The 26,919-nt window shown below is 39.5% G+C and overlaps 1 protein-coding gene across 8 annotated transcripts in view; it reads left to right on the plus strand.

The window, feature by feature from the left end:
- Positions 1-26,919, plus strand: part of usp2a (ubiquitin specific peptidase 2a) — a 52,389-nt gene that overhangs the window by 13,411 nt on the left and 12,059 nt on the right. For 6 of the 8 annotated variants that reach the window (XM_044032392.1, XM_044032391.1, XM_044032390.1 and 3 more), the window contains exon 3: positions 988-1,810. In XM_044032392.1, the coding sequence (XP_043888327.1) occupies positions 1,043-1,810 (768 nt within the window). In that variant the 5' untranslated portion in view covers positions 988-1,042. Of the gene's footprint in view, positions 1-987; positions 1,811-16,380; positions 16,910-26,919 lie in introns of those variants that run through there. The other 2 variants (XM_044032398.1, XM_044032397.1) reach the window with 2 other exon arrangements.

A 26,919-nucleotide genomic window follows, 5' to 3' on the forward strand; every position in this document is an offset into this window, starting at 1 on the left:
TCACAATGTAATAGTGAATTTATAATAGTCCATTTTGCATCCTTAAACTACCGTGCAACCTTGAGTCTGTGGGCAGGAGGACGGGGGAGACAATGCTCTGAAAAATGTTTTATTTGGATTGCAGTTCCCGTTCTTAACTCTGTTCAGAGCTTATATTATCACATCTAAATCCACTTTAAGTCCATGAGGATACAAAAAGTGGAGTCTAATTCACTCAGTATCTGGTAGTGCAATCAGGTTTTAGGGTTTGAGGATTTTAATCACAGTCTTGGTAAAAACTGATCGTTTAATGGGGATTTAACTTGATCTTAGTCTAATGGCACTTTTGTCACATGAGATAAAATGGATTTGGAGTGAGGAACAGCAGCAATAGTCCTCCAGTTACTCACTGGAAGAATCATAAAAGAACAAAGACATAGACAGGAATGCATGTGGGAATGTTGCACTGCTGTATATTTAAGTAGTATAATGAGAAACAGTCCGATTCTGAAACATTTCTATGTTTTCTGCTCTGTTATGTACCACAGTAATAAGACATGATGATATGAATAATGGACGTTGTTGTACGGAGATTTCCTTGTTTGTTTGTAATAATTGGTTTAAAACTTGAAACCGTGCTCCTTTTAAAGGGATTGTTCAGGGTTGTTTTTTTTTAGGCGTAGTACTATGACATACTGACACTTAGTCAGTGCTGACTGTGCTGTGAAACACAGACACCCACTCACTGAAAACATGGCTGCCAGTGGTGACACAAGGATCTAAATCTTAAGTTTAGCATATCTGGAGAAGAATGGAGTCATAGCTTTATCTTACTGTTAGGAAACTGAAGCTTGTGTCTCTTTGTATAGAAGTAAAATACTATATCAGACTGATATCAGTATTTGTATATTGGCGTTGCAGCAAAGATCATAGAAAAAAGTCTGTGATGTTAGTGTGAATGAATTACTCAAGTCTCTTTTTCTTTCTTTTCTTTTTAATTGTTTTCAGTCGATGCAGTCTTCCAGAGGCCCTGCCTCCCCGTGGCTGAGAAACCAGCAGCAGCATGTCCCGCGTCTCCTCCACAGCCAAGCGATACGCTGGCCCGTCCTACACCAGCCACTACAGCTCCTACAGCTCCTCCCTGACACCGGGCCTCAGCTCATACAGCGACCGGGACAGACTCTCCACCTATAGGTCTCCCACCTCCTCTTCCTCAGGTTACTCCTCTAGCTATCTGAGCAGCTCTGTTGCCCGCAGCCGCAACTACAGCACCTCCTCAGACCCCGACTGCGACCGTGGTCGAACCATCCCGCGCACCGACATCCTCGGAAGCAGCAACAGCAGCAGCCGTCGGAGCGAGAGCCTCAGCAGGACCCCCATCAAGACCTATGGAGGGTCAGGTCTGAGTGGTGGATCGACCTACACTGGTTACAGCTCCTATTCTTCGTCCTCGGCCCATAACAGCTACCTCGCCCCTTCACCGGTGGCCTCCAGCATTTCACTCAGCCGACGAAGATCTGTATCTCAGAGTGACTTGAGCAGGGATCTGGCCTCTTTGGGCTTCAGCGACGCCTCCACTTCCTCCACCCCGTCCTCTTCCGCCAGTGCCCTGCAGAGCTACCGTAGTCGAACCAGCGATGTGGCTGACTCGTATGTGACAAGCTCACGCCCAAGCTACTCAGGCTTGTCGCGGAGTTCTACTCAGGAGGCCCTCTCACGAAGCTCCACCCAGGAGGCCTTCAGCAGCAGCAGCAGCAGCAGAGCCTTCAGCTCCTCTACATGGGGGCCGAGCAGTAATGGCCTGTCCGACTCACCCAGCAGGGACTCCACGGTAAGGAATAGTCCTCTGTTCTTGCACATGCTGGCTGGTAACTTAAATGATTTAAATTGGGGAGGTTGTACTGCTGCAGAGGGGATCAGCATCAGAGAGTAAAGCTGAATGCAGTCAGACATGTAGTCTTCACCACAGAGCCTCACCAGTCACACACCCTGTATGATAAAATCCCCAGATAAAAGTACTGTTTCTTACCAAGTGAGGGCACTGTTGCTTAAATGAATTTCTGTGCACATGAAGTCTAGTTGTATAATAAAATGCAGGACAGGATTCATTCCTTCACATGTTATTTTTACCATGTCCTGTTATATTGTTTTAGCTATTCAGTAATGCTGACTTTAATTTTTTTTTTTAAACATTTTTTATTCTTTAAATATATTTTTATAGTCACTTGCAGACTGTGGGTTATTATTCTGGATGGCACCGTACCACTTTTTTGTGTCTGATACAATACCAATATTACAACTTTGAATTTCTACCAAAACTCAATCCATTTAAAAACACAACGTGACAGACATTTACAGGCTTGACTTACATCTTTATCCCAAGATGTTGGTTTCTGCACATCTGTATGTTCCCTGTGCATTTACTATGGATCAAATGTAACTCTCTTCTTTTTCTGATATGCATTCCAGTGATTTTGGCTTTTAATAATGCTTAATTAATAAGTTAATGCTTATTTTGGATTTTGAGTATCGTGTCGGCTCAAATCTTGTAGGGCTGGATTTTCCGATTCATATCAATCATCACTTGAAATATCCAATATCTATTCAAAAAAGATTGATCTTTAAATTACAAATATCACGAGGCTATCGCAGATAAATCCGTCTTGAGTCTGCAGATTTATTTGTTAGTGTGCCATCTACAGTGTAGAACCATAGATGCTTCCACACGTCACTTTTCAGATGCTTTAGGATGTTGTTTGTCCACTCACAAGGACAATGTAAATCAGGGGTCACCAACCTTTTTGAGACTAAGAGCTAGGTTGGGTTAGAGAATAATATGGAGGGCTACTATATTAACATTTTATGCAGTTGACCTTTTAAGTGATGAATATCATGCATTCAATTGCATTAATTACACTGCTTACTCCTAACGATTATCACAGTTTTTATAAACAATATCAATGATATTTTGCTGAGTGATCATGTGGATCATGCTGATGAGGTGAAGTGAGCCCGCAGGCATCTTATTGGCTGCCTGTGTTGACCACTGGTGTAGACTGTCTCTGCAAAACATCACTGTTGTCTTCTTCTGATGAGCAAAGAGAGCATGGATGCAGGCCAAGCAGTGCTCACGTCATCATCTGCCAGACAACTTGGTAAATACAGCACTTCAAAGTGTCTGAGGTACTTCTAGGCTGTACATTATATTTGGTCATATTAAATAAAAAGTACATTAATGTAACTACTTATTTATTCTAAGCACAAATGTTTTTCATGATTTGCAAGGTTAAATTTTGCAGCATTAGTTCTGTGAATATTTCTTTTATAATCAGGCAAATTGCAAGTTAAACTGAAATATCACTAAATGAATCAATATTGAATTAAATGGAATTGGAACTTGAATCAAATAGGGAAATCAGCAGCAATACCTAGTTATTATCCCCTTGTACGTAAGTCATTCCTTTCTTATTCGACAAATGAGCTCTTAGCGTGGACACCTGACCCTTTTCTAACCCAGCAATTAGTGAGCTCACATGCTGCTGTAGGAGCTATAAGGCTACGATGAGCCGGGTCAGCAGACCACAAGCCTCATCCCTAAGCTCAGTATCAATGACCTGTGCTTCATCTACGCCCGTCAGAAAGCATAACTGACCCACATCCCGCTCAGATTAGGCCTGTTCACTTGAGTGGAGGAGGGTGCAGTTAATAATGGGGAGGAGGAAGAGTGGGATAGAGGCTTAGCTTGGATTTGTAGTAAAGCTTTAGAGGAAAGCTTATTCTGTGCATTTTGAATAAACCTGTTATTTATGAAGACATAACCCTCTACAACATTTTTATTGTTATGTTACACTTGAAGGTTCTTTTGTATTAACAGTATATTCACCCGGTCTCCATCAGTTTAGACTGACTGCAGACATTAAAGACGTCGTCTTGGAATCAGTGGAGAAAATAAATAGCCAGAATTTGGTCAGATAAGAGCATGTTGACCAACCATCTGAAGAACACATACTGTTTGCTGTACTGTAAGGTTTAACAGTATTAGCTAGCCGTCCCTGTGGTGTTGTTATTACTGTATATACAGTAGCTCTATTAACTCACTCTTAGAGGTTCTAGTAAGCCACATCCTCTGCTGAATGTGGACTTATATCCTTAGTTTATATAAGTCCACATTCACAAACAGACTAATGTGACCTTAGTTGTCCTATCAACACAAAATCCTTGGCTGTTCTCACGCACAGATGAGGGTCACTTCATCGCCACGTGACCAGCTGAACAACAGAGAGGTGTTGTACTTGAATCAAAATTGTTTTGTTTTTTGCTGAAAAAAAACATGTATTTGAAAGAGCATATGTGAAACAAAGAGAGACTGTTTGATATTTCACTTTATCGTTGAATACAGTTGGGTCACAAGCCGGAAGCACTTCATGCCCAAAAGTCCTGGTCAATACGAAAACACATCATGTAAGGGGGCAATGTAAAGACAGGTTTGAACTCGACTTTTATTTTCTTCTTATCTGTCAAGCAATCAACACGTTTCAAACATGCACACCCTTAGAAGAACAGCCTATTTTTACTCCTAATTAAACCCCAGGCCAATGTTACCCCTGGAACGTTTAATCTGCTGCTCTCCCCAGGGCTGCACGTCAACACTGGTTAAGCTCCGTGACTTTTATATTACCTTACTATTTTAATGCTCAGAATCTCTCAGTTGAACAAAGACAGGTAACATGAGTGATGATTATGTGATATTGTTGAATTATACTGTAGTGCATATAGTACTGTACGTCAAAATGTCTGTCCAATATCATCCTCACGTTTGTTAAAAGGATACTTCAGGTTTTCTGTGTGGTCGTATGAGATACTGATTTATGGTCAGTCAATTATGCACATCCCTTCTGTTCCAAGACACAAATTGCTGTAAGTGAAAACATAACTGCCTGCTGGTACACAAGGAAAAACATATTTAGCCACCTAGTGAAAGGCTCACATAATAAAATCATGTTTACTTAACACTATGATATCTTCTGAATGGAAACTAACTGTTGGGGCTTTTCCATTATAGAGTTGTAGCACTACTCAGCTTGACTCGACTCTACTCAGGATAGTACCTGGTACCTGGAGCTTTTTTGGTACCTGGTCTGGTGAGGTCCTCCATAGGTTTGTGTGTTTGTGTCACGTATAAAACAACGCCACGGCAGTCTCACGAAAAAAAGGTGTGATAGTTGAGTAGAGCCAAGTAGTGCTAGAAGTGTATCATGGAAAAGGCACAGTCTAAATGTCAGTAACTTAAACAATCACACTCAAAAAAACCTGTACTTTCACTTTTTGTCATTTTCACTATTTGCTGGAGCCATGGTTCTCAAACTGTGGTACATGTACCAGTGGTATACGTGTGCTACTTGGAGGAAAATCAGCAATACTGTTCTACTGTATACAGTATACCAGGGTATGTTATCTGAGTGGAGCTGACAGGAGTATTTTGACAGGAGTGTGTAGAAAATTAATCAAATAACAAAAAAATTATAATAAATTAAATAATAATCACCTTATCTCTCGCTCCATCTTAATCTAATTTTACTATACCAGTGTGTGAATTATATGTGAGGAGGAGGAGGAGGAGGATGAGAGAGCAAATTATCTTATTGAGAATAAAACTGCCTCCTGTGAAAAGTCTGTAGGTGATTTTTTTTTGTTTCCTGTGAAAAATTGTGAGACTCATAATAAGTTATTTGACATTTTGCTAATTGAACAATCATCACGGTCTTACTGTAGGTAATGGCAGAGTTATCCTTGAAAGAAAGTCATCAACCAATTGAGCCATTTCCCCAGCCAGTGTCCGTGGCTGCAGGCACTCAGTTAATGCTAGTGTAAGCCTTCTCATTTTGTTGTCATCTAAACATTTAACATTTCAATTAGACCTAATGAAAGAGAAAATATTATAGTGTGATCGATATATGAGAATGAGATGTTTGGTTATAGCAAATGTGTTGATCTTAAGTCGGAGGTGTTTGTGTCTGTGTGTGTGTGTTCATCTGAACTGGACATGTGCATGTGTACTGTCCCATGTGGACTCTTCCTAATGTCAAGACCCATCTCATGACTGATGAGTGTCACAATGACAGCAGCTACTGTGACCACTTAGTGACCGCTCCTCGTGTCATATTAGGTCAGCCATGATCCTTAGGCGACACAAAGGAGTGGTGCCCTGTTTTCTTCTTGACATTGAAGGTGGAATACAGTCCATTCAAGATAAATAAGTCATATTAACAAGTGACAAGCTATTCAAAATTGCATTCTTATTAAATGGCCAGCAGAATAGGTGTATTTTCTGCAAATGAAACTGTTTGAGCAATGTTAACTCATACTCACATGTGTCATGCAACCGTGAATTATTTTCTCATTCTTAAACATTATATTTTGACCTCAATCCAACATCGTAGCATTCATTCAGCTGTCTGTCTCTGCCTTAACATACAGTATAACTGTTAAACACAGGTGCAACTTGTACCAAATGTATATATAAAAAAATACAACATTAATAAAACATTTTCCATTACAACAATATGATCTAGATGCAGCACTTAGTGATGTGTTTCCTTCATGAGTATAAATATTCCAAAAGCAGTGCTCAACCCACACTCCAGCTGTCTGGTTAATGGTTATGTTTAGTGTACAAACAATTACAGAAGATATTCATCTACCCCAGGCACTACAGCACAGGATATGTACAGAACTCTTTCTAAATATATACAGTATGTATATATATATATATATATATATATATATATATATATATATATGTATATATATATATATATATATATATATATATATATATATATATATATATATATATATATATATATATATATATATATATATATATATATACAGTATATATGTATGTATGTACGTATTCCCCCACTTTATTCACATTTCAGTGTTTTTGGTGGTCTATTTTTTCCAGTTTACCAGTATAAAACGTTAAAAAAAAAAAACTTTAAATGAGTTTTTGAAGTGTGGTTGAAGAATAACTCACTCTCACTGTATGCACACCCTGTGCCAAGAACCAGCTTGAGACACGGATGCTTACTTTCTGAACACATGGTTGCCAGCAGGGACACAAATAAAAAAGATTTTAGGCATTGATCCAAGGCTCAACTAATAAAGTCTATGCTAGCTTAAGTCTATGATATCTAAGGAAGCTCACTCACTCTCCTGTAGCAAAGACAGTCCATTGAGAAAATCTCTTTTTAGCTTTTATCTGTTTTTAGTTAAATGTTGGAGGCAGCAGTGGATCAACTACGCACATTTTCTGTTTCCAGTCAGAAAAGGGCTCATACCTCATCCAACCACATTTGAAAGAAACCTATAGACTGTCCCCTGAAATGAATACCCTCTCTTATCTTGTTGGTATATGAATGTTTAAACTTTCGCAGAGCAGTGTTGAAATGTGTTGGCGAAGCACGTTGAACCCAATCCTGAATCTGTTTCTCAGAAGCTTACAGCACAAAAATAGCAGCTGCTGGTGCCTCATGGTCCTGTTCGTCTTGTGCCATGTTTATGAGTAAGACAAGCTGGTTAACATGACTCTCGTCACAATCATCACGCTTGTTTTTCCTGCTCCTCATATATATGTAATGCACATTATATCAGAACATGTAGGAAACAAACTGGAGCCTCTTTCACACTAAAATGTGTGGGTATACCCAGGATTTTAAACCCGGATGAAGCTACTTAAAAAAGAAGATTAAGCATGAAATACGATATTACAGATGAGTTAGAAAATGAATCAGGGGAAGAAAAAACCACGACACCATAACTCTAAGTGATAACAATGGTTACTATTTTGGATATTTTGCTTTGGGCTCTCTTTAAATCAACCGTTTGGATGACTCAGTTGATAAAATGTCATCGAGCTCTGTCCCAAGTTTTAATAGAGTAAGGATTGTGACAAACATTAATGCTAATGGCTGTGCTAATAGATGGAAGAATGCGTGTCTTAGAGTTATGACTCATCTCTGACTAAAATAGAGCAGGTGAAGGAGAAATGAGTGTGTTCACCTGTGTCTTTTGTTCCCACACATGCCGAACAGAGTCAAAGCTGACAAAAATCTACCGAGTTATTTGACCCCAGGAGTGAACGGTGATTAAACAGATTCTTGCTGTTAAGAAACCATTTAAACCCGGGATCTAGCAGGTTTTTTGACCAGTTAGAATGGAGTTTAAGTAACGATGGAAACATTTCTACAGCTTCATTATACCTAAGATGGACTAATCATCAAAAATACTTCAGGTGACAACATAGTAACATAGTGACAGGAGTCTATTCTTATTTCTTTACATTGTCAGTGTTTTTTGAGGGCATTGATGGCAGAGGGTACAGATATTTTTCTGTATTTCGTTGTCTTACATAAGAATTCTGTGTGTGAGGCTGGGTTATTGTTGTGTATAGCATGAGTTCAGTGAGTGAATGGGGTCATGTGCTACTGTGAGTGCTGTGCGTGTGATGGCAGTGTGAGGTTGTGTGTTATTTTGAGCAGTTTGTTTATATTGGTGATGGTGAGCATGGTGAAGGAACAGCTGGAGCAGTGGACGATGGATTCGGTGATGCAGTCTGTGAGTTGGTTAGCCAACACTCAGGTATAGTCATAAACTGGGTCACCTACGTTGCCTTGTCGAGCAAGCATAAAGAGAAACTATTGCTACAATATTTATTGAGTTTTGGTCAATGTTCCCAACAGTGATAACATTGTAGTCAATAAAACAATTGCTGAGGATAAGGCCAACAGTGCAGGAAACTCAACCAGTCAGATTCTCTACTAAAGTCCTCATGAAAGTCAATCCTCGCGCTACAATTATTTACACACTCTTTGACCTTTCACACACACACACACATCACTGTTTCCCTAACCTCTACATGTGGAAGGTAGTTAACAATCACACTATCAATCCTGACAGGAGTACATTTGATTTACCTAATATCATTTCAATAGGTAAACAAATTGTCCAGATTTCTGCTGTCTGATCCTTTCAGCTCAATACTCCCTTCTGGAAAGGGTAACCAGAACAAGTGCGGCGGGCACAACTCGACTGTCTTTCTGAAGGTTTATTCCACATTCACAGTTAAATAGCAGTTAGTTAGTTAGACAGTTATTAGTTAGAAGTTAGGTTGTAAAACCAACAAGTCATACAGGTTCGGATGATAGATAGATTTACAAAGGCGCATACGAAGGCAATATTACATTACATTACATGTCACTTAGCAGACACTTTTATCCAAAGCGACTTACAATTGAATTGAGTACAATCAGCTAGGGGTGGAATCGAACTTGCGACCATGATGTCTTTCGCACACAGGGTACCGGTCTTAACCACTGAGCCACTCCACCCAATATATAACAAAGCATGGCTTTGACAATAAACAGATAAATGGAATGAAAGACAAATAGCTTTGCCTGCTAGAAAATTCTACACAAATAATTTCCAAGAGTGTTTTATGCATGTTATGTAAAATAACACTTATATCTTAACATCTTAATAAAAGAAGTGTTTTATGCATGTTATGTAAAATAACACTTATATCTTAACATCTTAACAAAAGAAGTGTTTTATGCATGTTATGTAAAATAACACTTATATCTTAACATCTTAACAAAAAGTTGGGGAAAATTCCACAAATTTGGTTGGGGACCCAACAAATTATCCTCAATTATCCTCCTGACCTACACTATGCACCACCGACTGAAGGGGTTCGTTAACAACTTGTGTAATCATCTGACTACTAATAATCACTCATTGCGGTCCTGTTTATCGTCTAGACGAGGTCCAGTGTAACATGACCTAGATTTGTGACAATCTTCCACTCACACCTTGTAATCTGTAAACAAACAGCCAGTGAAGGGAGAAAACAAAATGTCTTCATTTTGCCTGAAATAATTCTGCTAGGGATTTACATCAAGACGTTTAGCTGTGCTAGCAATATTATTTAACTGCATGGCTCCGAGTTGGTTAGACAGCTTATGGTTTCATAAAATATAATCTGCACCCACTGTTGTAAGGGTCAAACTGGGCCCGCACCGAATGTGTGAGTGTCACGTAATGTCTTGTTTGTTTGTTTTTATTTAGGCCCACATGTTCAGATGAGAGCAGCCACACAAGCTGCGTGAGGTGTGTGTCATAAGAGTGAACCATGCAACTCTTCGTGAGAATAGCACCCTCACCTATTTTTACACCACCAGCCACACATGGTTCACAGCAAAATAGGGGAAATGATCTCTCACAACAATGGCTATATCTGTCGCATATGTCACAAAGACAACACGTCTTGTACCTGTTTCAAAGTAAAAGCACACAGTTTCTGTTTCCTGAATGTTTAAAAGTATATTATTCATGATACGCAAACCTGATTTAAAGCAGTACCATCTCAGCTTTAGTTGCACGGCAGATAAAACGGCAGACACGGAGCTGTACGAACAACAGATGTGTTTGGGCCGTAAAATGTCAGAAGATGTTGAAAAATGTTGATTTTTGTTTCCCAAACCTGGAAATGATGATATTCTATTCACGTCTTATTTTGTCCACAATCCAAAATGATTTAGTTTTAATGATGTCTTTGTCAAATGGAGCAAAGAAAACCAGAAAATGTTCATATTTAAGAAGATGAAAAATTAGAACGCTTGTTTTAATTATTGAAAAAAACACTCAGACCGATTCATCGATTATCAAAATAGTTGATGATTAATTTAGTAATCGATTAATCAAATAATTGTTGCAGCCCTAAATAGGACAGAATATTGTTGATACTATCAATTATTCTTGTTACTCAGTGAAGTGATTTGAAGTCAAATTCTTTGTAATTGTGACAGTGTTTACCATGCGAGCAATGTGAGCATGGATTACTTTGACCCTTTCCCCTGCTGCTCCTCGTATCTCCTCCTCCATAATCCATGCCTCTTGTCTGTTTTAGGGAGTAAACAAACATTTGGATTAGACGATTGATTGGGTGGATTGATTGTTGTTTTGTTGTGGTGGACCATCACAGGGACATGTGTCCACCAGGAACACTGATAAGACAACAACAATGTGTTGCCACACACTATCAAAGTGGCAAGAATGTATCGCTAAATGGAGCTTGACACAGTTCTGCATAATCAATAATAATCTTAATGCTTACGTAATGAAATCTATGCCCATTTAGTTTGATGATATCTTAGGTTTTTGGGTTTTTTTTTGCTTTACCTCGTCGTTAAACAACCTTTTCATACAGTAAACCTGAGTTTGTGTTACTTTGTACTTTTACACCAGTCTATAGTGCAGCAAACAGGAGTTGTCGGTCCTCTGCTGCTTCCAGCAGTAAGTTCATACGTGTTACTTTCAGCAGCTCCTGTGCCTCAGCGAAATAAAAGGTCTTATGTTCTCTTTGGATTTTGGTGCAGCAGAGTGAGCTGGTAACAAGCTTCAGGTTCCAGACAGAAAATACTAATGGAAAGATAAGGCAGCAGACTTAAGTGGGTGTAGATTTTATTAGGTACGCCTAATAAAGTGGTCACAGCCATGTTTTAAGTGAGGGTGTGTCTCCATGTCATTATTGTACACTTGGGTTTGGTACAGTACAGTGTGGGTGTGGGCTGTGCCTGATGGCCGCTTCAATGCGATATGCAGCATGATGTCACACCAGTGCAATGACATTAAACGTGACTCCACAGATAACAATACATCCAGCAGCTTTTTTCCCTGCTTGGTTTGTGGCTGTTTTCTACTCGCCTCGCCTCGCCACGGTTTAAGTAGCATTTCCACTAGCATAGTACCTGATACTAGGTACCAGAAGGTTCCAAAAGCGTGCTGAGTAGGTACTATCCGATGATTGTCAGACTGCCGGCCACTGACTGGCCAGAGTGCCGTCACAGGAAGAGGCGTCCCATACACGGCGAGTAGAGCAGGTGGAAATACACCATTAGTCTCATCAAGAGGTCAGGCTTTGTATGAGAATAGACTGTGGGTGTTTGCCTTGAATTCCGTGTAATATTTACACCGTACACCAAATGGTACAGTATGGTACTGTACCATTTTACTTTAGTACCCCAAGCCAAGGGTGCCAAAGAATGGAATGGTTGGTGCTGGTCATTCTAGTACTATTCCTAATGGAAAGCAAAAAATATACGTACCATACTGTACCAAACCAAACCGTTCCACTTGTAAAAACACAGCTTTACAACTTTAATTCCATAAACCTGAACTATTTGTTTCAGTGTTCTGTTGTGGTGATTAGGTTTGTGGTGAAATAGGCTCATCTTATTAACCTGGCTTTGGTAGCTGACCTCATTTATTTCATTCATCAATGTAATGTTTTAGGTGGCTGGCAGATGCTATTTTTAAAACTCTACTTCTAGGCCAGCCAAGAAATCATGTAATATCTGGTCTTTTGTTCTTCATATACCTTGTAATCAGGGGTTCCTGTTATATTGCAGAGCCATTCACCCATTTATTCACAGTGAGTCTAGCCAACAGCTTAGGATTGTTTTTTTTGGTCACTTTTGGTGACCGTCCAAAGCTCATTATTATAGCTGAGGGCTGATGAAGAATATAAATGAATAAATTAAGTGCTGTGCTTTGTAGGTCAGTCTTTCCCTTCTCCCCCACACTCTGATACAGTTACTGCACTTCTCCAAGCAAGGCCGAATCACACAGTTTTTTTCCATGTCCATGATGGAGAGGTTTGCTTTATAGATCAGTGATATACATTTGAAATGGGCATCGTATTAATAATCTTAACTCAAGATTAATTTGATAAATTAGAATACATGTCATGGCCTTCATCAATGAAGGGAGTTTCCTTGGTTATGGAAATCTCTTGGTATAACCTATGACTGCTACTGTGCTAGTAAGCTACTATGTAAAGTCATGCATATGAGCTGAGGGAAAGAATGTGAGCTAGCTGCTGTTCTAAAAACTATGGGAAATTGGTGGTTTAATGCCACCAATTAATTGCTGTTTCAAAAGTAAACAAATTATGGCTGGGTGATAAAAATTAAATATCAGATAATAAAATATCAGCTAAATATAATAATCAAAACTTACTCTTAGGGTTAAAGGGCAACAAAATAAAAGTCTTGATTGCAGGCCTTGCCATTGTAAACAACAGCAAAAATATAATACTGCACGCTTTCTACTGATTTCATACAATGTCCCAACTTCCTGTGATCTTGTCTTCACTATGGGAGCCCAAGGGGAGCGTTGGAGGTAGACGTTAAATAGAAATGAATTGATAATTGATCAAATATATTTATCACCTCGCCCCAGAACAAATATAGGCTAAAATAAACCTGAGGTTGTCGCCCATTGCAGACTCACTGACCACACAGCAAGATTTTAATTCATGTTTTTCTTTCATTTATGGTCAATGCTGTTCAAAAACGTTCACACATACAGCACATTGATAAAATATCTGTAGTTCAATGAATGTCTGCAAACAGCTAAAAACCCTGATTTATATTAAGATTACAAACTTTGAGTTGGTTAACTCATTGTCTATTTGACTAATAAAAGGTCGGTCAGGTATGCTAACAGGTGGCTCATTTGGCTATAGGGTTTAATGATTTTGTACACAAGATTTCATAATGTTCTGGAACAGTGACACAGAAAGTTTCATTCTGTTCTGGAACACACACTCTCCTGTGCTCTCCCTCATACTCCAAAGGAGATGGTTCCAGGGTTACAGAATACTTTGTGCTTCGTAGGAATGTACGAGCCCAGTTGTTTACATTGCCCTTCAAAGCAACATGTACCAAGGTTAAATTTAAACACCACAACGAAAAGCTTGTCAGTCTAATTTAGCTTAGGGAGTAGAGCAGCTCTCCCTTGGTGATTGTACTCTGACGTCTCATAACATTGCTCAGAGACTGCTTTTGTCCCATTTTTATACTCAACGGCTCAAACACTGACTTTTTGCTCCTTCTCACGTAGTTTTCCACCTCAAGGATTTAGACTCTCACGCACACACTGTGTGCTCCCTGGCTGTTTGTTGTGTACACACTTGTGAGCTTGGGTCATGAGTTTATTGGTGTTGAAAGTCTGTCACTCCGGGCGTGAGTACATTATGTTGCCCATTTGGTATTCTGGTTGATCCTGAACTTTGCTAAGTGGAAGTGGGAAGTGAAGCAGAGGACATGCTGTTGTCTTTGTTATCAGTTAAGTTCAGTGTAGATTTTTTTAATGAACACCAAAATGTTCCAGCATTTCCAAGATTGAAATCTGTTCAAATCAGTAGCTCAAAACAGGACTCAACTGTTGTTGTTGTTGTTGTTGATGTGTTATTTAATTTTAGGTTTGATGATACACTGTAAAGTTGTGAAATCAGGTAAGGTACAATTTCCAAATACAAAAAAGAAAGAAAGAAAACACACCCTGCAGAGCACGCAGAGCACAGGTATTCAAAATTCAGATAGCAGATTTCTATCTTCAGTTTTTAAACTGAACTGGAGGGATAATAAGTGAATACCCTCATGAAAAGAGTGAACCTTATTTTCTCAAAAATGAAACAGGCCTACATATACAGAAAGATTTTTAGACGAGCATCTTAAACTAAATTATCTTCAACTTTGGTGAAGTTACCTTACTCTCATCTCTCCCTGTGAATTCACTGCTGTGATTGGCTGTTGTCACATGGCAGTTTACAGCTACTCTAATTGGTCCAAATTTCCTGAACCTCTGGTGCCACAAAGGCCTAAAATGTTGTGTAAGTTAAAATACAAACACTCCATCAGAACATGATCAATATATATGATCAATAGTTTGTTGCTAGTAAGTGCAGGTCTGGATAAGACTGCATCTGGACGCAGATCACAGTCTGCCATTTCGTGACCTCTACTAGACCTTTAACTGTGACCAGCTGCACGTTTGCAGCCTTCTGTAACCAAGCAGAGTGTACTACCCTTGTGTACCAATAACAATAAGGATAATTATAATTTCTCTCCCCCAATAAATAACCGGTTTATTCTGGGCTGTCTGAAATACTGAAATAGAGCCTCCATTCACTAAAAACAGACACAGCAACACATTGCCACATAACACTGTATCCCTCTGGCTCAGCCACATTCAATCACCTGTGTGTGTGTGTGTGTATCACCAAACACTGATGCAACACCATGGTTTCCAAAAAATTGCTCTCAGCCCTAGTAATGAATAAAAGTTGCAGTCTCAAGAAGTGTTATTGCTGACATAGATATTTGGTTGCTTCAGTACATACTGTATGTGTGTGAGTTGTGTGTCACTTGTTATTAACAAACCACCAACAAATATAGAGCTAAAGAAGTTTGGATTTTACAAAAACAAATGAGTCATTTGCACGTCTATTTCAAGAGAGGCTGTGGTAATAGGATTCAAACCTGATTTGGTACTGGACAAAACAGTAGGAAGACAGATCTCTTTCACTGTTTCCCCACATTTTTAGACGACATGCACGCATCACCAGGCTGAAGGGACTCAGAAATCCAACTGTCATTTCTGATTTATTTGTCTGTATTGTTTATGTGCATGCGTCGAACGCTGCATTGACCTGCACTGACAGCGTAGCTAAGGCCGTGTTTAGACCGCCAGCCCAAATCGGATTTGTAAGCATATCCAGACTCTATCTAGCTTGATTCTCAGCAGCTAAAAAAACGGGTTTTCCAAAGATGATTCAAACCACATGTGGAGATGGCTTTGAATGTGATTCTGATCAGGTTTTACAAATCTGTTTCAATCTTACCATTTCGGATAGGATTTAAAATTGTCTTCTGCGTCACTCGCAGCGTGATGTGGAGAGACAGAAGTTATTTAGAAGCGCATTAAACACAGTGGAACACAATAGTTTTACAGATTTATGTCGTCCATTTTGATCGGGAAAATCAGACTCTGATCAGCTTACAAATCTGAATTGGGGGTGCAGTCTAAACAAGGTCTAAGTCACCCAACAGTGGAGAAGAGAATGCAAATGTGCGTCATTTCAGAGGACATGGTGTGTTCACATGGAAGTCAGACGCAAGACAGTCGTAGTTAAAGACGTGAACCATTAAATCGGATCTTTACTGAATCAGAATTGACGTGGCAACAACGTGGCTCGTTAATGTGAACGTAGGGGCCAGATTGTAGTGAAGAGTCACATTCACTCTGTCATCCATCCATTAACATGCTGTCACATTTGCATGTAGCAGTGTTGAGTCGTGGCCTGGAGCATTAGCAGTGTTGGTGTTGTGTCATGTGCTCATGATGCAGATGAGGACAGTCTCCTTGGACAAAAGCATTAGTCCTTCACATTTGTCATAGCTCCGTGGGGAAGGAAGGATGGACTGTGACGTCGACAGCGCTGCTGGAGGCGGTCGCTGACGTTTGTAGAGGGGTTGACTTTTTTTATTACCCGAGCCAAAGGAGGCGGACCATCACTCCTGTTAAACGGATTGAGAGGATACGGCGAATGCCATTGACAAACCTACTCTAATGACTGAACGTTGATCTCGTAGTGGACACTTGCTATTTGAGGTCGCAGCGTTTATACAGGGACAGCCACAGGTTCTCAGCTGCTCGTCGTGATTTGTGACGTTGGCGCCGTTATATGTGAATGAATGAATTAATGCACGAGCGGAGTCAAATCCTGTATTTATAGAAAACGCTTTAACAACCGAGGACATACAACAACCGAGGAGCGCATACTGAACCGCCGCCGTCGGCTTGAGTAAACTCGCACAGGTACAGTCGGCTTTCTTCGTCCTCTTCCTCCTCCTCCTCCTCCTCCAGCATGCCGAGCATGCGACAGTCTTACACGGTGACAGTACCTGAGGAGCCGCCGACGGCAGCTTTCCCCTTCCTGAAGCAGGAGATGCGGAGAAAGGGCAGCATGTCTGGCTCCGTGCTGGTGTCAACTTTCGTGGGGCTTCTGATAAACCAAGCTAAGGTAAGACGCAAGCAGGGGCGGCTAAATACGCTTGGAAGGCAGCGACACACCAAACCCCATTCAAAAATCTGCCAATTTAAGCTTCACCCTTCCTCTGTTGATATACACTGCGTTATTACCGCGTTATTATCAGACCTCTGACGCTCACAGGGCGCTTTGTGAATGACGGCTGTTAATGAATCGAGGCAAAGTCGTGTAACACAGAAAGCCGGTGTGTGTGTGTGTGTGAGAGAGAGAGAGAGAGAGAGAGAGAGCAAGCATGTGGTGTCCATTATCTAATCTGACCAAAACACCTCTGTGGTCGCATAGTAATTATGATGAATTTAGTTTTGATTTGAATTCAATTTTCATTTCTATTTTACTGGTGATTTATTTACTATTTATTATCTTTTGAATATATAGTGGACACTCTAAATATTGACCTTTCACTATGTCAGATACCTGAGATTGCCCCCCCACGACCCTCATGTGGAGGATAAAGCAGTAGAAGACGAGTTAGAGAGTGAGTGAGTGAGTGAATATACATGTATAATAGATATTGTTTACCTTTGCTGCTATTTGGAGTGTACTGGATCTCTATCTATCTATCTATCTATCTATCTATCTAAATATCTATCTATCTATCTATCTATCTAAATATCTATCTATCTATCTAAATATCTACCTATCTATCTATCAAAATATCTATCTATGTATGTATCTATCTATCTATCTATGTATGGATTTGCATGCAGAGAGGAGGTCTGTTGTCACTGTAAAAAGGACACCTCTGTTTATGCTGCTGATGTAAGGGCATGTTATGTATTTAGTGAAATATGATGGCAGTTGAACACTGAAGTGAGTCATTTGCAGAGGTAGCCTGTAAGCCGCTCTCTTAAGCCGCTGTACTCCGCTGTACCAGGATCAGCCGGCCCACACTGGCAGGTCACTGGTTATATAACCACCATTTAATCCCCCTCCCCTCATACAGTTACAGCTGCTCTTACTACACTGCTCTTATGTATGTATGTGTAGGCCTACATGGAAATGTATAAACAGAAAACCCATTCTGACAAGGTCATGCACACTGGTACATCTACAGTGTATATGTTGCTTATAGACATAACCACATACAGTACAGGTAAATAGGTAACCCACCAATCTTCACTTAAAGGAATTTGGCCAGTAATAGCACATTCTTTTTCCAATATATATGTATGTATATATATTTATATGTATATATATTTATATATATATGTGTATATATATATTTATATAAATGTTTATCTCTTTAACGAGTGTTTTGGGTTTTTTTGGCCAGAAAGAAGTTTAAATTCACAATTAACTGCTTTCTTCAACTTTCAGTCATGAGCAAAAATCTATGTAACTAAAACTCTGTCATTCATTGTGATGATTGGATATACTTCGCTGTTTAAAGTGAACTTTTTATGAGACTGTGGATGAACACTGAGGGGGTGTTAAAATCTCTTTGTCATGTAGAAATGATGAACTACTTTTTACAGGTTTTTCATGTTTTATAGAGCAGAAAGTAATATTTAAATTACTCGAATGAGTAATTAACTAATTAAAAAACTAATCAGACATTTAAAATGCATTGAAAACTATGTGTTTTCTCTATCAGAGGCAGAAAACCCCTCAGCTCTAAGTCTGACTATTGACTGACATTTGACAAGCCTAAATAATTACATCTTTCTTTGAAACATATTGCTCGACTGATTACCAGTGTTGTTTTTATGGTCCAGTTCGTTAATAGCAGTTACAATTGACTTCCTTACTCATGCGCAGCATCCTGTGTTTAATAACATATCATACCTGAGCTGTGCCTCTGAGAGATGTGAGGTTGACCTTATTGATTTTGCAGCCAAAGACAAATATTACCAGCATGTGGTGTTTGGTGGTGAGGGTTCATTTCAGAGTCAGACTAAACCACATTTGTTTTCACTTCAGTGGGAATGACTTGGCTGTAGATCTTTCACAGGGATATCATGTGTGGAATTGTGAGGTGTGTGCACTTTGGTACGCAATAGTACGCGGTTATTCAGTGTGATCGTCCACTAGAGTCCACTAGGCACAGGCTTCAAAAACACTGTCAGTCAGCTGAAGTATCAGTTCTACCATTGAGGGTTTTTTTTGTTCCTGTTATTGCCATTGGTCAAAATCCCATTTAAAAGCAGCATTTCTGTGACCTGTACCAACCAGTGAAGTGTGACGATGAACAGGAGGATAACAGGAGTGTTATATAAGAAGCCAGTTCATTTCTCAGTGACTACATGCTCTCTAGTTGTTGTCTAAACAATGCTGGGTCTCAGCGTGAGACTCCGGTTTGGTGAAGACAGCATGTGAGGTTGCTTTGCTCTAATGAGGCCAGTATACGGGATCGTAGGCTACGTATATTTATTTGAGTTTCTCAGAAAGACACACTTTCTGCTCAGTTAGAGGATTTCACTGTTTACTTGCTTGCATCCTCCTCACTGTGTGTGTGTGTGAGTGTATGAATGTGTGTGCGTGAGTGAGTGAGTGAGTGAGTGAGAGTGTCAGAGAGGTGAGCTGAGGCTCCACCTGACTGGACACTGGCTCTACAAGCTCTGATGTCTCATCTGTGCTGTGTAAACACGGAGAAATTCTCCATCAGGTGCCAACACAGATTTTTCACTCTCATTGGGGAGAAATTCCATAGTAGCCAAAGACATAAGTCAGAGAGAGAGAGAGAGTTTGTTTATGATGGTGTGCCAAACTAAAGGAGACAGGTCAGAACAGACTGTTCTGCAGCTCTCAGGCCGCTCTGCCAGCCAATCAGCAGTGGGCATTCTGCACTGCCAGGTGGACCCAGGCATCCTACTGCTGGTAGTGTGAAGTGTCGTTTACAGCCCTAGAGACACAGACAGAGCAGAGCAGAGGAGGAGGGGTATATTATTGCTTGTTATTGTTTTGATGTGAGCACAGCTCTGTCAATACTGCAATTACACATCAGTCACCAACATTGATTTAGATTTAGCATGTTGTGCTCCCATCAGTGAGTACAAACACTGTGGTCATCATTGCTTTTTTGTTACTTGTAACGTGTTTCAATATAAAGGAAACATCGTCTAAAGTAGAGGTGTCAAACTGGCGGCCCGTGGGCCACATGCGGCACCCTAAATAATTAAATGCGGACCACCACTTAATGCCATGTTAAAATGAATTCATGGCTTCTTCCTTCAAACACAGCACATATGGCTGAGGCATTTGCAAGCAATATTTTTTATAATAGTAGTAGCAAGACATTCAACATTAAAATGAAATATATAAGCTTGTTTTGGTTTTTTTAATGACAGCTGTCCATGGTGTTCATTTCACTACTTTTCATAATAATAGTACATCATTCCATAGCCAAACAAGCACTTTTACTTTGAAATTCTGTGCAGTGTACTGTGTTATAATTTCGAGTTTACATGTTCTCCCCGTGTGTGCTTTTCTCCGGGTTCTCTGGTTTCCAAAAACATGCAGGTTTGGGGATTACGTAAATTGGACACTCCAAATTAACCCTAAGTGTAAGAGTGAGAGTGAATGGTTGTTTGTCTCTATGTGTCCCTGTGATGGACTGGCCAACTGTCCAGGGTGAGCCCCACCTTTCGCCCTATGTCAGCTGGGATTGGCACCAGTGCCCCCCGCGACCCTCATGTGGAGGATAAAGCTGTAGAAGAGGAGTGAGTGAAGTTAACAATAATAATAACTCCAAAAATTCAAATCTGTGAATTTTACATATGATGTAAATGCTTCACTACAGACAGACAGCATTCTGTATAGAGAGATGTCATGTGACCAGGGCTCAAGTGAGAACTGCAAACCCACAAATTGTTAAAAAGAGGTACTGATTATTATTGGTAGAAACTCAACACTGTGATCAGAATGGGACGTTAATAAGTGGGATTGAGCATCTCTATAAAGAACTCTTTAGGGCTGTTAATTGGTTTTATCTAGGTGTATCTAATAAAATGCAACCTGAGACTACGTCAGCCAGAGATTTTCCTCATATGATTGATGGCATTTTAGCAAGTTTATTAGCTTGTTGTGGTCTATCTTGCAAATCAATAAGCAATTACATCGGAGAGTTTTTTTTAATTTATTTTAATGAGTTGTGCTGAAATAGATTTCTGTGTTAGGTTATGTGTTTGATGCTAGATCATCACTATTAGCTACTCCTTTATCCATTATTGTGTAAAACACCATAGAGTTCCAAAAAGCATCATGTCTCACCATACATATACAGTAGATAAAGTAATATAAGACAATATGTTTCTTTACTAATGTCATTGAACAGAAAACCCTTTGAAACCCAATTAAGAAGAAACATGTGTATAAAATACTGTTCATTTCTTTGACCAAACTAATTACTCAGATGTTTACAACACTGTTGCACGCTCATTTATACTTTGGCACAAGAGTTCCTTGGGGGTTTTATTAGACTGTGTCCCTTGTGGGAGAGAGCTTGTTATTGCCTACCTCCTGAGTCCTGTCCCTTGCCCAGTCTCTACCAGGAGAAGGTGAGTGAGTGCAGGGTTGTGGGTTGTTTGAGGTCATCTGTTTCTAAAAGAAACAAACTTTGGTCTATTCAGTTCATGCAGGATTAATATCATCCACACAGCAATGAAAGCAATGAAAGGTACAACATGGAGGTTTTCATTCAAACGATCATTTTTAAGACCATTCTAATTAGTCTAATTGTCACAGTTTTATAATGAAACTGCAACTTTATTTACACATTTCATAATAAAATAAAAGAGCTCTAACTTAAAGCTGCAGTGTGTAACTTTTAGTATTTTTGCTGTTGTTTATGTTATTATTCTGTACGGAGCCCTGGAGGTGACATAGATGGAACTCACACACGTGAGATAATAAGTTGTGCTCTTTATTATAGTAAATAGATAGTTATGCGCGTGTACACTTCACTAAGTCGCACATACGATATAGTAAAGCGTGTGTGCGACCTATTATCTCTTATTATAGTTATAAAGCGCACACTTAAAAAAAAAAAGTCTGTCTATATCACCTTCAGGGATTCTCTGTATTTTTATGGGTTCTGTCAAGCAAAACTATCAGACCTGACTGAGGGTGCACCTGCGTGTATACAGCAGCAGTACAGTGGTGGGAGGGGACAAGAACAGAGTTTTGAGCTGTAGAATTCACTTTTGAAATGGAAGCGCGTGTTTTCCAACCTGTTTGCAGACGTTTCGCTTTATGAGCACAATGTTGTTGTTACCATATCTGACTTAGAAAAAACATAAAATGACTGCAGCATCACTGGAATGGCGACGGGCAGCAGTGACTTTCAAACTCTGCTATACGGAGGAACACAGATCGCTGCATGGAGCTGATGGACTTAATCAGCACCGTGTGAACTCATTTCAAACTTGCATGTAACAGATGCGTTTTTTAATATAAGTTGCTCACTACAGAGTCTTAGCACCACAGTCAGTCAGTCAGTCATCATCTAACCGCTTTATCCTCCACCAGAGGGTCGCGGGGGGTGCTATGCCAATCTCAGCTTCATCGGGCGATAGGCGGGGTACACCCTGGACAGTTAGCACCACAGTTTTAAACCTAATTTATTCTCCATCAAGCAGCACATTCAAATGTGTCAAAGGTGACAGAAACTAGCACGAAAAAAAAAAAAGGTGCTGGACACTTTCATCTCATGGAGCTCATATGTAGAATGTTCTTGGCAGGCGGACACTGTGATGTTTTGTTTTGCAGCGTGATTAGTTGTCCAAAATACATTTCTCCCTGTGGCTTTATTGATTGTTTTAACCAACTTCCTATTCTTTCATCACCTCCAGTTCTTTCACTCCTGTTGTTCTCTCAGTAAAAGCAAATCCAACATGTCCTTTAATAACAGCAATAACTTTTTACTGCACAAATATACAGTATTTGCTATGTTTATTTTAGTAATTGCTGTTTTATTTACAATGTGTACATGTTCAATGTGTTAGAGATTTAAAACTGAGCATGTGCATAGCTAATTGCATTGTTTGAAAAATGTGATTTTGATTACGAAACAATATATTGTTTATGTTAATTTTTTTTCAGTAAAACAATTTGACAGTAAACTAAATATCCTTATTGTGTACATAGGAGCTAGACCAAATAATTAGCCAATTGTTGCTATTCTGTCACATAATTGGCTGATTTGTTAAAGTTAATGTTTATTTTCCAAATAATATTAATAATGCACATTAATTGTATTTAAAACAAAACTGTAGTACAGACACAAAATGCAGAATGAAGTGTTGATCAATACATTTTTATTCAATTATGCAATTATCATATGTATCTTGGTTTTTTTAGACAAAAGGAAGTTTTCTTTACCTTGTTGACCAGTTTAAAAAAGACGAGGAAAAGGAAAACAAAAAAGGCTCTGATTAGTCAAGATCAGCATCAGTGTCGGCTTTAGACAAAACATTATCATTCCCTCTCTAATGTGAGGACATTGTGATGTGACTGACAAAACGCACACATCCAACATCACGTTGTCCTGCTGATCGACAACTGACAGTGTAACACGTGAGGAAACAAAGGAAAGATAGAGAGTGAAAGAGAACAGCTCGACACACCAGTGACTTCTTCTGTCAACTTGTTTATTTGTATCTACAATGTTATTCAGCCCTAATTCAAACCAATTAAGTATAAGAATAGTTGGCAGTGAATTGAGTTCAGCGTTGTACGCATACATACTGTACTTTTTAAAATACACATAATAAAAATCCCTTAGTCAATGGAAACTTTTTTTTTTTAATTTTGCAGATCAATATCAGCTGATGTACAACGGCATATCAAAGCATGTCGGGCATTTGTCTCACTGGAATCCTTTTGATAATGTGTGACGTAAATATTCATGTCAGACAGTTTTATCTCCCTGCTGCAGGCCAAAGGTCATCAAGTGATGAGACGAGCATTTGTCCTTGGAGCAATTCTGATAGTAGCCTGCTGTCGTCTTTCTCTGTTTTAATATTAAATCACAGTGGAAAGCACTGCAGGGTTCAGGGATTATTTACTTGTTCTTACCTCCTCACCTTGCTTTGACCCACTTCCTCTGCTCCCACAGCAGCAGCAGCAGCAGGTCTCCGTCTTTGAATTAACTCAGCACTGTGGATGGACAGGGTTTATTTCCCCCAAGCTGGACACAGGCCAAAGAGGCATTTATTCTTTCTCTTTACCCCGTGCCTTATGGAGTCAGTATAGCTGGGCATCGGGAAAGCTTCTTAATGTGGTGTCCGTGTTCATGATGCTCTTTACTCTTGAAGATGTGCAGGGTTTCAGAAAGAACCTCTTCAGACATATGTGAATAAAGGATTTATACAAAGTTATCCCCCGTGGTCCACTCACATGCAACAACTGGGAACATGAAGAGTGGATGTATGTTCACTCATGTGACTGTTGTTTCCATGTCCGTCCCTTCATTTCTTCCCCATTAAACACACATGCAGTGATTCTGCTTTAGTTTTGATAAATAAATAGTGACTTGAAAATTAGATGGAGGATCATGGCTCATGAATGTGTCATGATGTAGTTGTTGTTACGGTATTATGATATTGTTAAATGTTCTAGTGGGATGATCCAACAGCTTCTTTCCTGCTCTACTGTGAGAGTCTGGGTCCAAGTATCCTGGCTCACAACTAGGCCTGCAACAGTTAGACAGACGGTAGACAGGTTAAGATTGTTAGTTGCAGCCCTTTTCACGACAGTCAAACAAAAGTCATGTGAGGTTTTTAGTTGAGTGTATTACACTGTTATTAACCTCGAGTTCAGCACCGACACATGTATCCATGAGTCTCATTTGAAAGACGTCCTGTGAGTGCTTGGTTTAATTGACTGCTTAAATTGGACACAGTGGGTGATAAGAGACAAATGTTGGAAGTGTGTCTCTGTGGAGCATGTGATGCAGTCACGAGAGCTAAGTGCACACACACACGCACAAGAAGATTATTGGTAGTGGTGTGAGACTGATTTGACTGCTGCTGCTGCTGCTGCTGCTGCTGCTGCTGCAGTGTTACAGTATACATATGACAGCCACTGGAATATGTTGTGTGGGATTTGTGCCACAGACATTAGGACTGAATTATCAAATTCAAATGGCAAAACATGAAATGTATTATTATTTATTATTATTATTGTGAACGCGTCAGTGCAGTACATCAAGCTTTCTGATTTTTCAGCTTTTCAAATGTGAATATTCTCTGGTTTCTTTGCTCCACATAACAAAGAAGTCTTTAAAACTTGAATCATTTTGGTTTGTGGAAAAAACAAGACGTTTGAAAACATCATCATTTTAACATTTTAAGAGCTCGATTAATCCAGAAAATAATCAACACATTAAGCTATTTTGAAAATAATTGCTCGTTGCTGCCATACATTGCTGTTGTAATTGCGACAAAAGCCTTAAGTTGAATATTTACTGTGAAATTGATTTAAAATAAGACTCTAATGCAAAGGTGGAAGCATATACTGTAGATGTAATTAGCTTCAGGCATGTATATTTATTTATTTATTTTCTAAAATGCAATGCACAATGATAAATAGAACATTTATCTCATAGCATTTCCAATTTGAAAATGACAAGTGATTCAGCCCTGAATTAAAGCTTCTGAAAGCATGCTATTCAAGTCAGTGAGGACAGGAGCCTTTATTTTGCTGTTTTTATTGGGAATTCATTGAGTTTGGTGTGGAACTTTTCCCTCTACAGTTTGTGAAAGTTGGAGTCGCCGCAAGCTCACGAAACAGAATGTCCCGAGTGTGATTCTCTCTGAAATGGAGAGCATGAGATTGAGATACACTGTCTCTTTTCCGCTCATTCACAGCCTCTCTCTGAACTCTCACACACACACACAGACACACAGACATAATCTCTGCACCACGCTGCAGCCCCGTCACTGCGGCGTCACCACGTCCTCTGCCTTTCCATTCCACAAAATATAAGAATCGTGTTGCTATGGAGATGGAGCAGGGATGTTGTTTCGTCGACTTGACGTCCAGCAGGCTGGCCGAAGGAGCAGCCAATTGCAAGTGAACCAGCGGGTATTAGTAAATGCAAAGATGCTATTTTGGGGCTCAGATGTGGCGTCACGTAGTCACATAGTCAATCCACTACAGCAATGTGTGTGTGTGTGTGTGTGTGTGTGTGTGTGTGAGAGAGAGAGAGAAGATTTGTATCCTGCATTCTGTCACAAAGAACTCATCACTGATATGGTGTTGCTGCAGTGTGTGTGTGTGTGTTGTGGTGAAGAAAGTGCATAGGAATCCACAGAAAGGAGGATTGAGATAAGCCGTGGCTAATTACAGTAGAACTGTACATTTCTTTCAGCCTCCACCACCATGTGCAGCACTCACTCTCTCATTCTTCTAAATTAGAGGCAGAGGTTATTTATATAAGAGCAAAATGCCCTTCCTGTATAACTAGATAAGCCTCAGACTGACGTTACTAATTAACACATGTAGGGCTGCAACCTACGATTTTATTCGATTATTCAATTAGACGTTTGGTCCATAAAATATGGGTGTTTCTCAAACAGCGAAATAATGATGTTCTCTTTTTAATGTGGAGCAAAGAAACATTTCACATTCAAGACGCTCAAAATAGTTGACAATTAATGTAGTAATCGCTTAATAATTGGTGAATTGATTCATTGTTTCAGAACACACATCCAATCATGCAAACCAATGGTTTAATTCTGAGGCTATAACTTGATTTACATTGAAAGTGTATTATGTAAATATTGATCAACAGTGCCAAAATCCTGCTAAATGTATGTTTAAATGTAAACCTTTTGATTTTCCTCATAAACACTAGGTCACATCTGCAATTTGAGTGTCTGTCAGGTCATATCTTTGGTTTTCAAGGCACCGATCTCTTGGTGTCTTGGTTCAGTCTGAGGACTAACTCAGTAAAACATATTAAGTCGTGGGGATAAAGATAAAGTCACAAAATGAAAATGAATCCATGCTCAAGTTTAAAAACAAGAAAACCATTCATAACA

This window comes from Solea senegalensis, linkage group LG8 (genome assembly GCF_019176455.1).
Source record: "Solea senegalensis isolate Sse05_10M linkage group LG8, IFAPA_SoseM_1, whole genome shotgun sequence".
Classification (NCBI taxonomy): domain Eukaryota; kingdom Metazoa; phylum Chordata; class Actinopteri; order Pleuronectiformes; family Soleidae; genus Solea; species Solea senegalensis.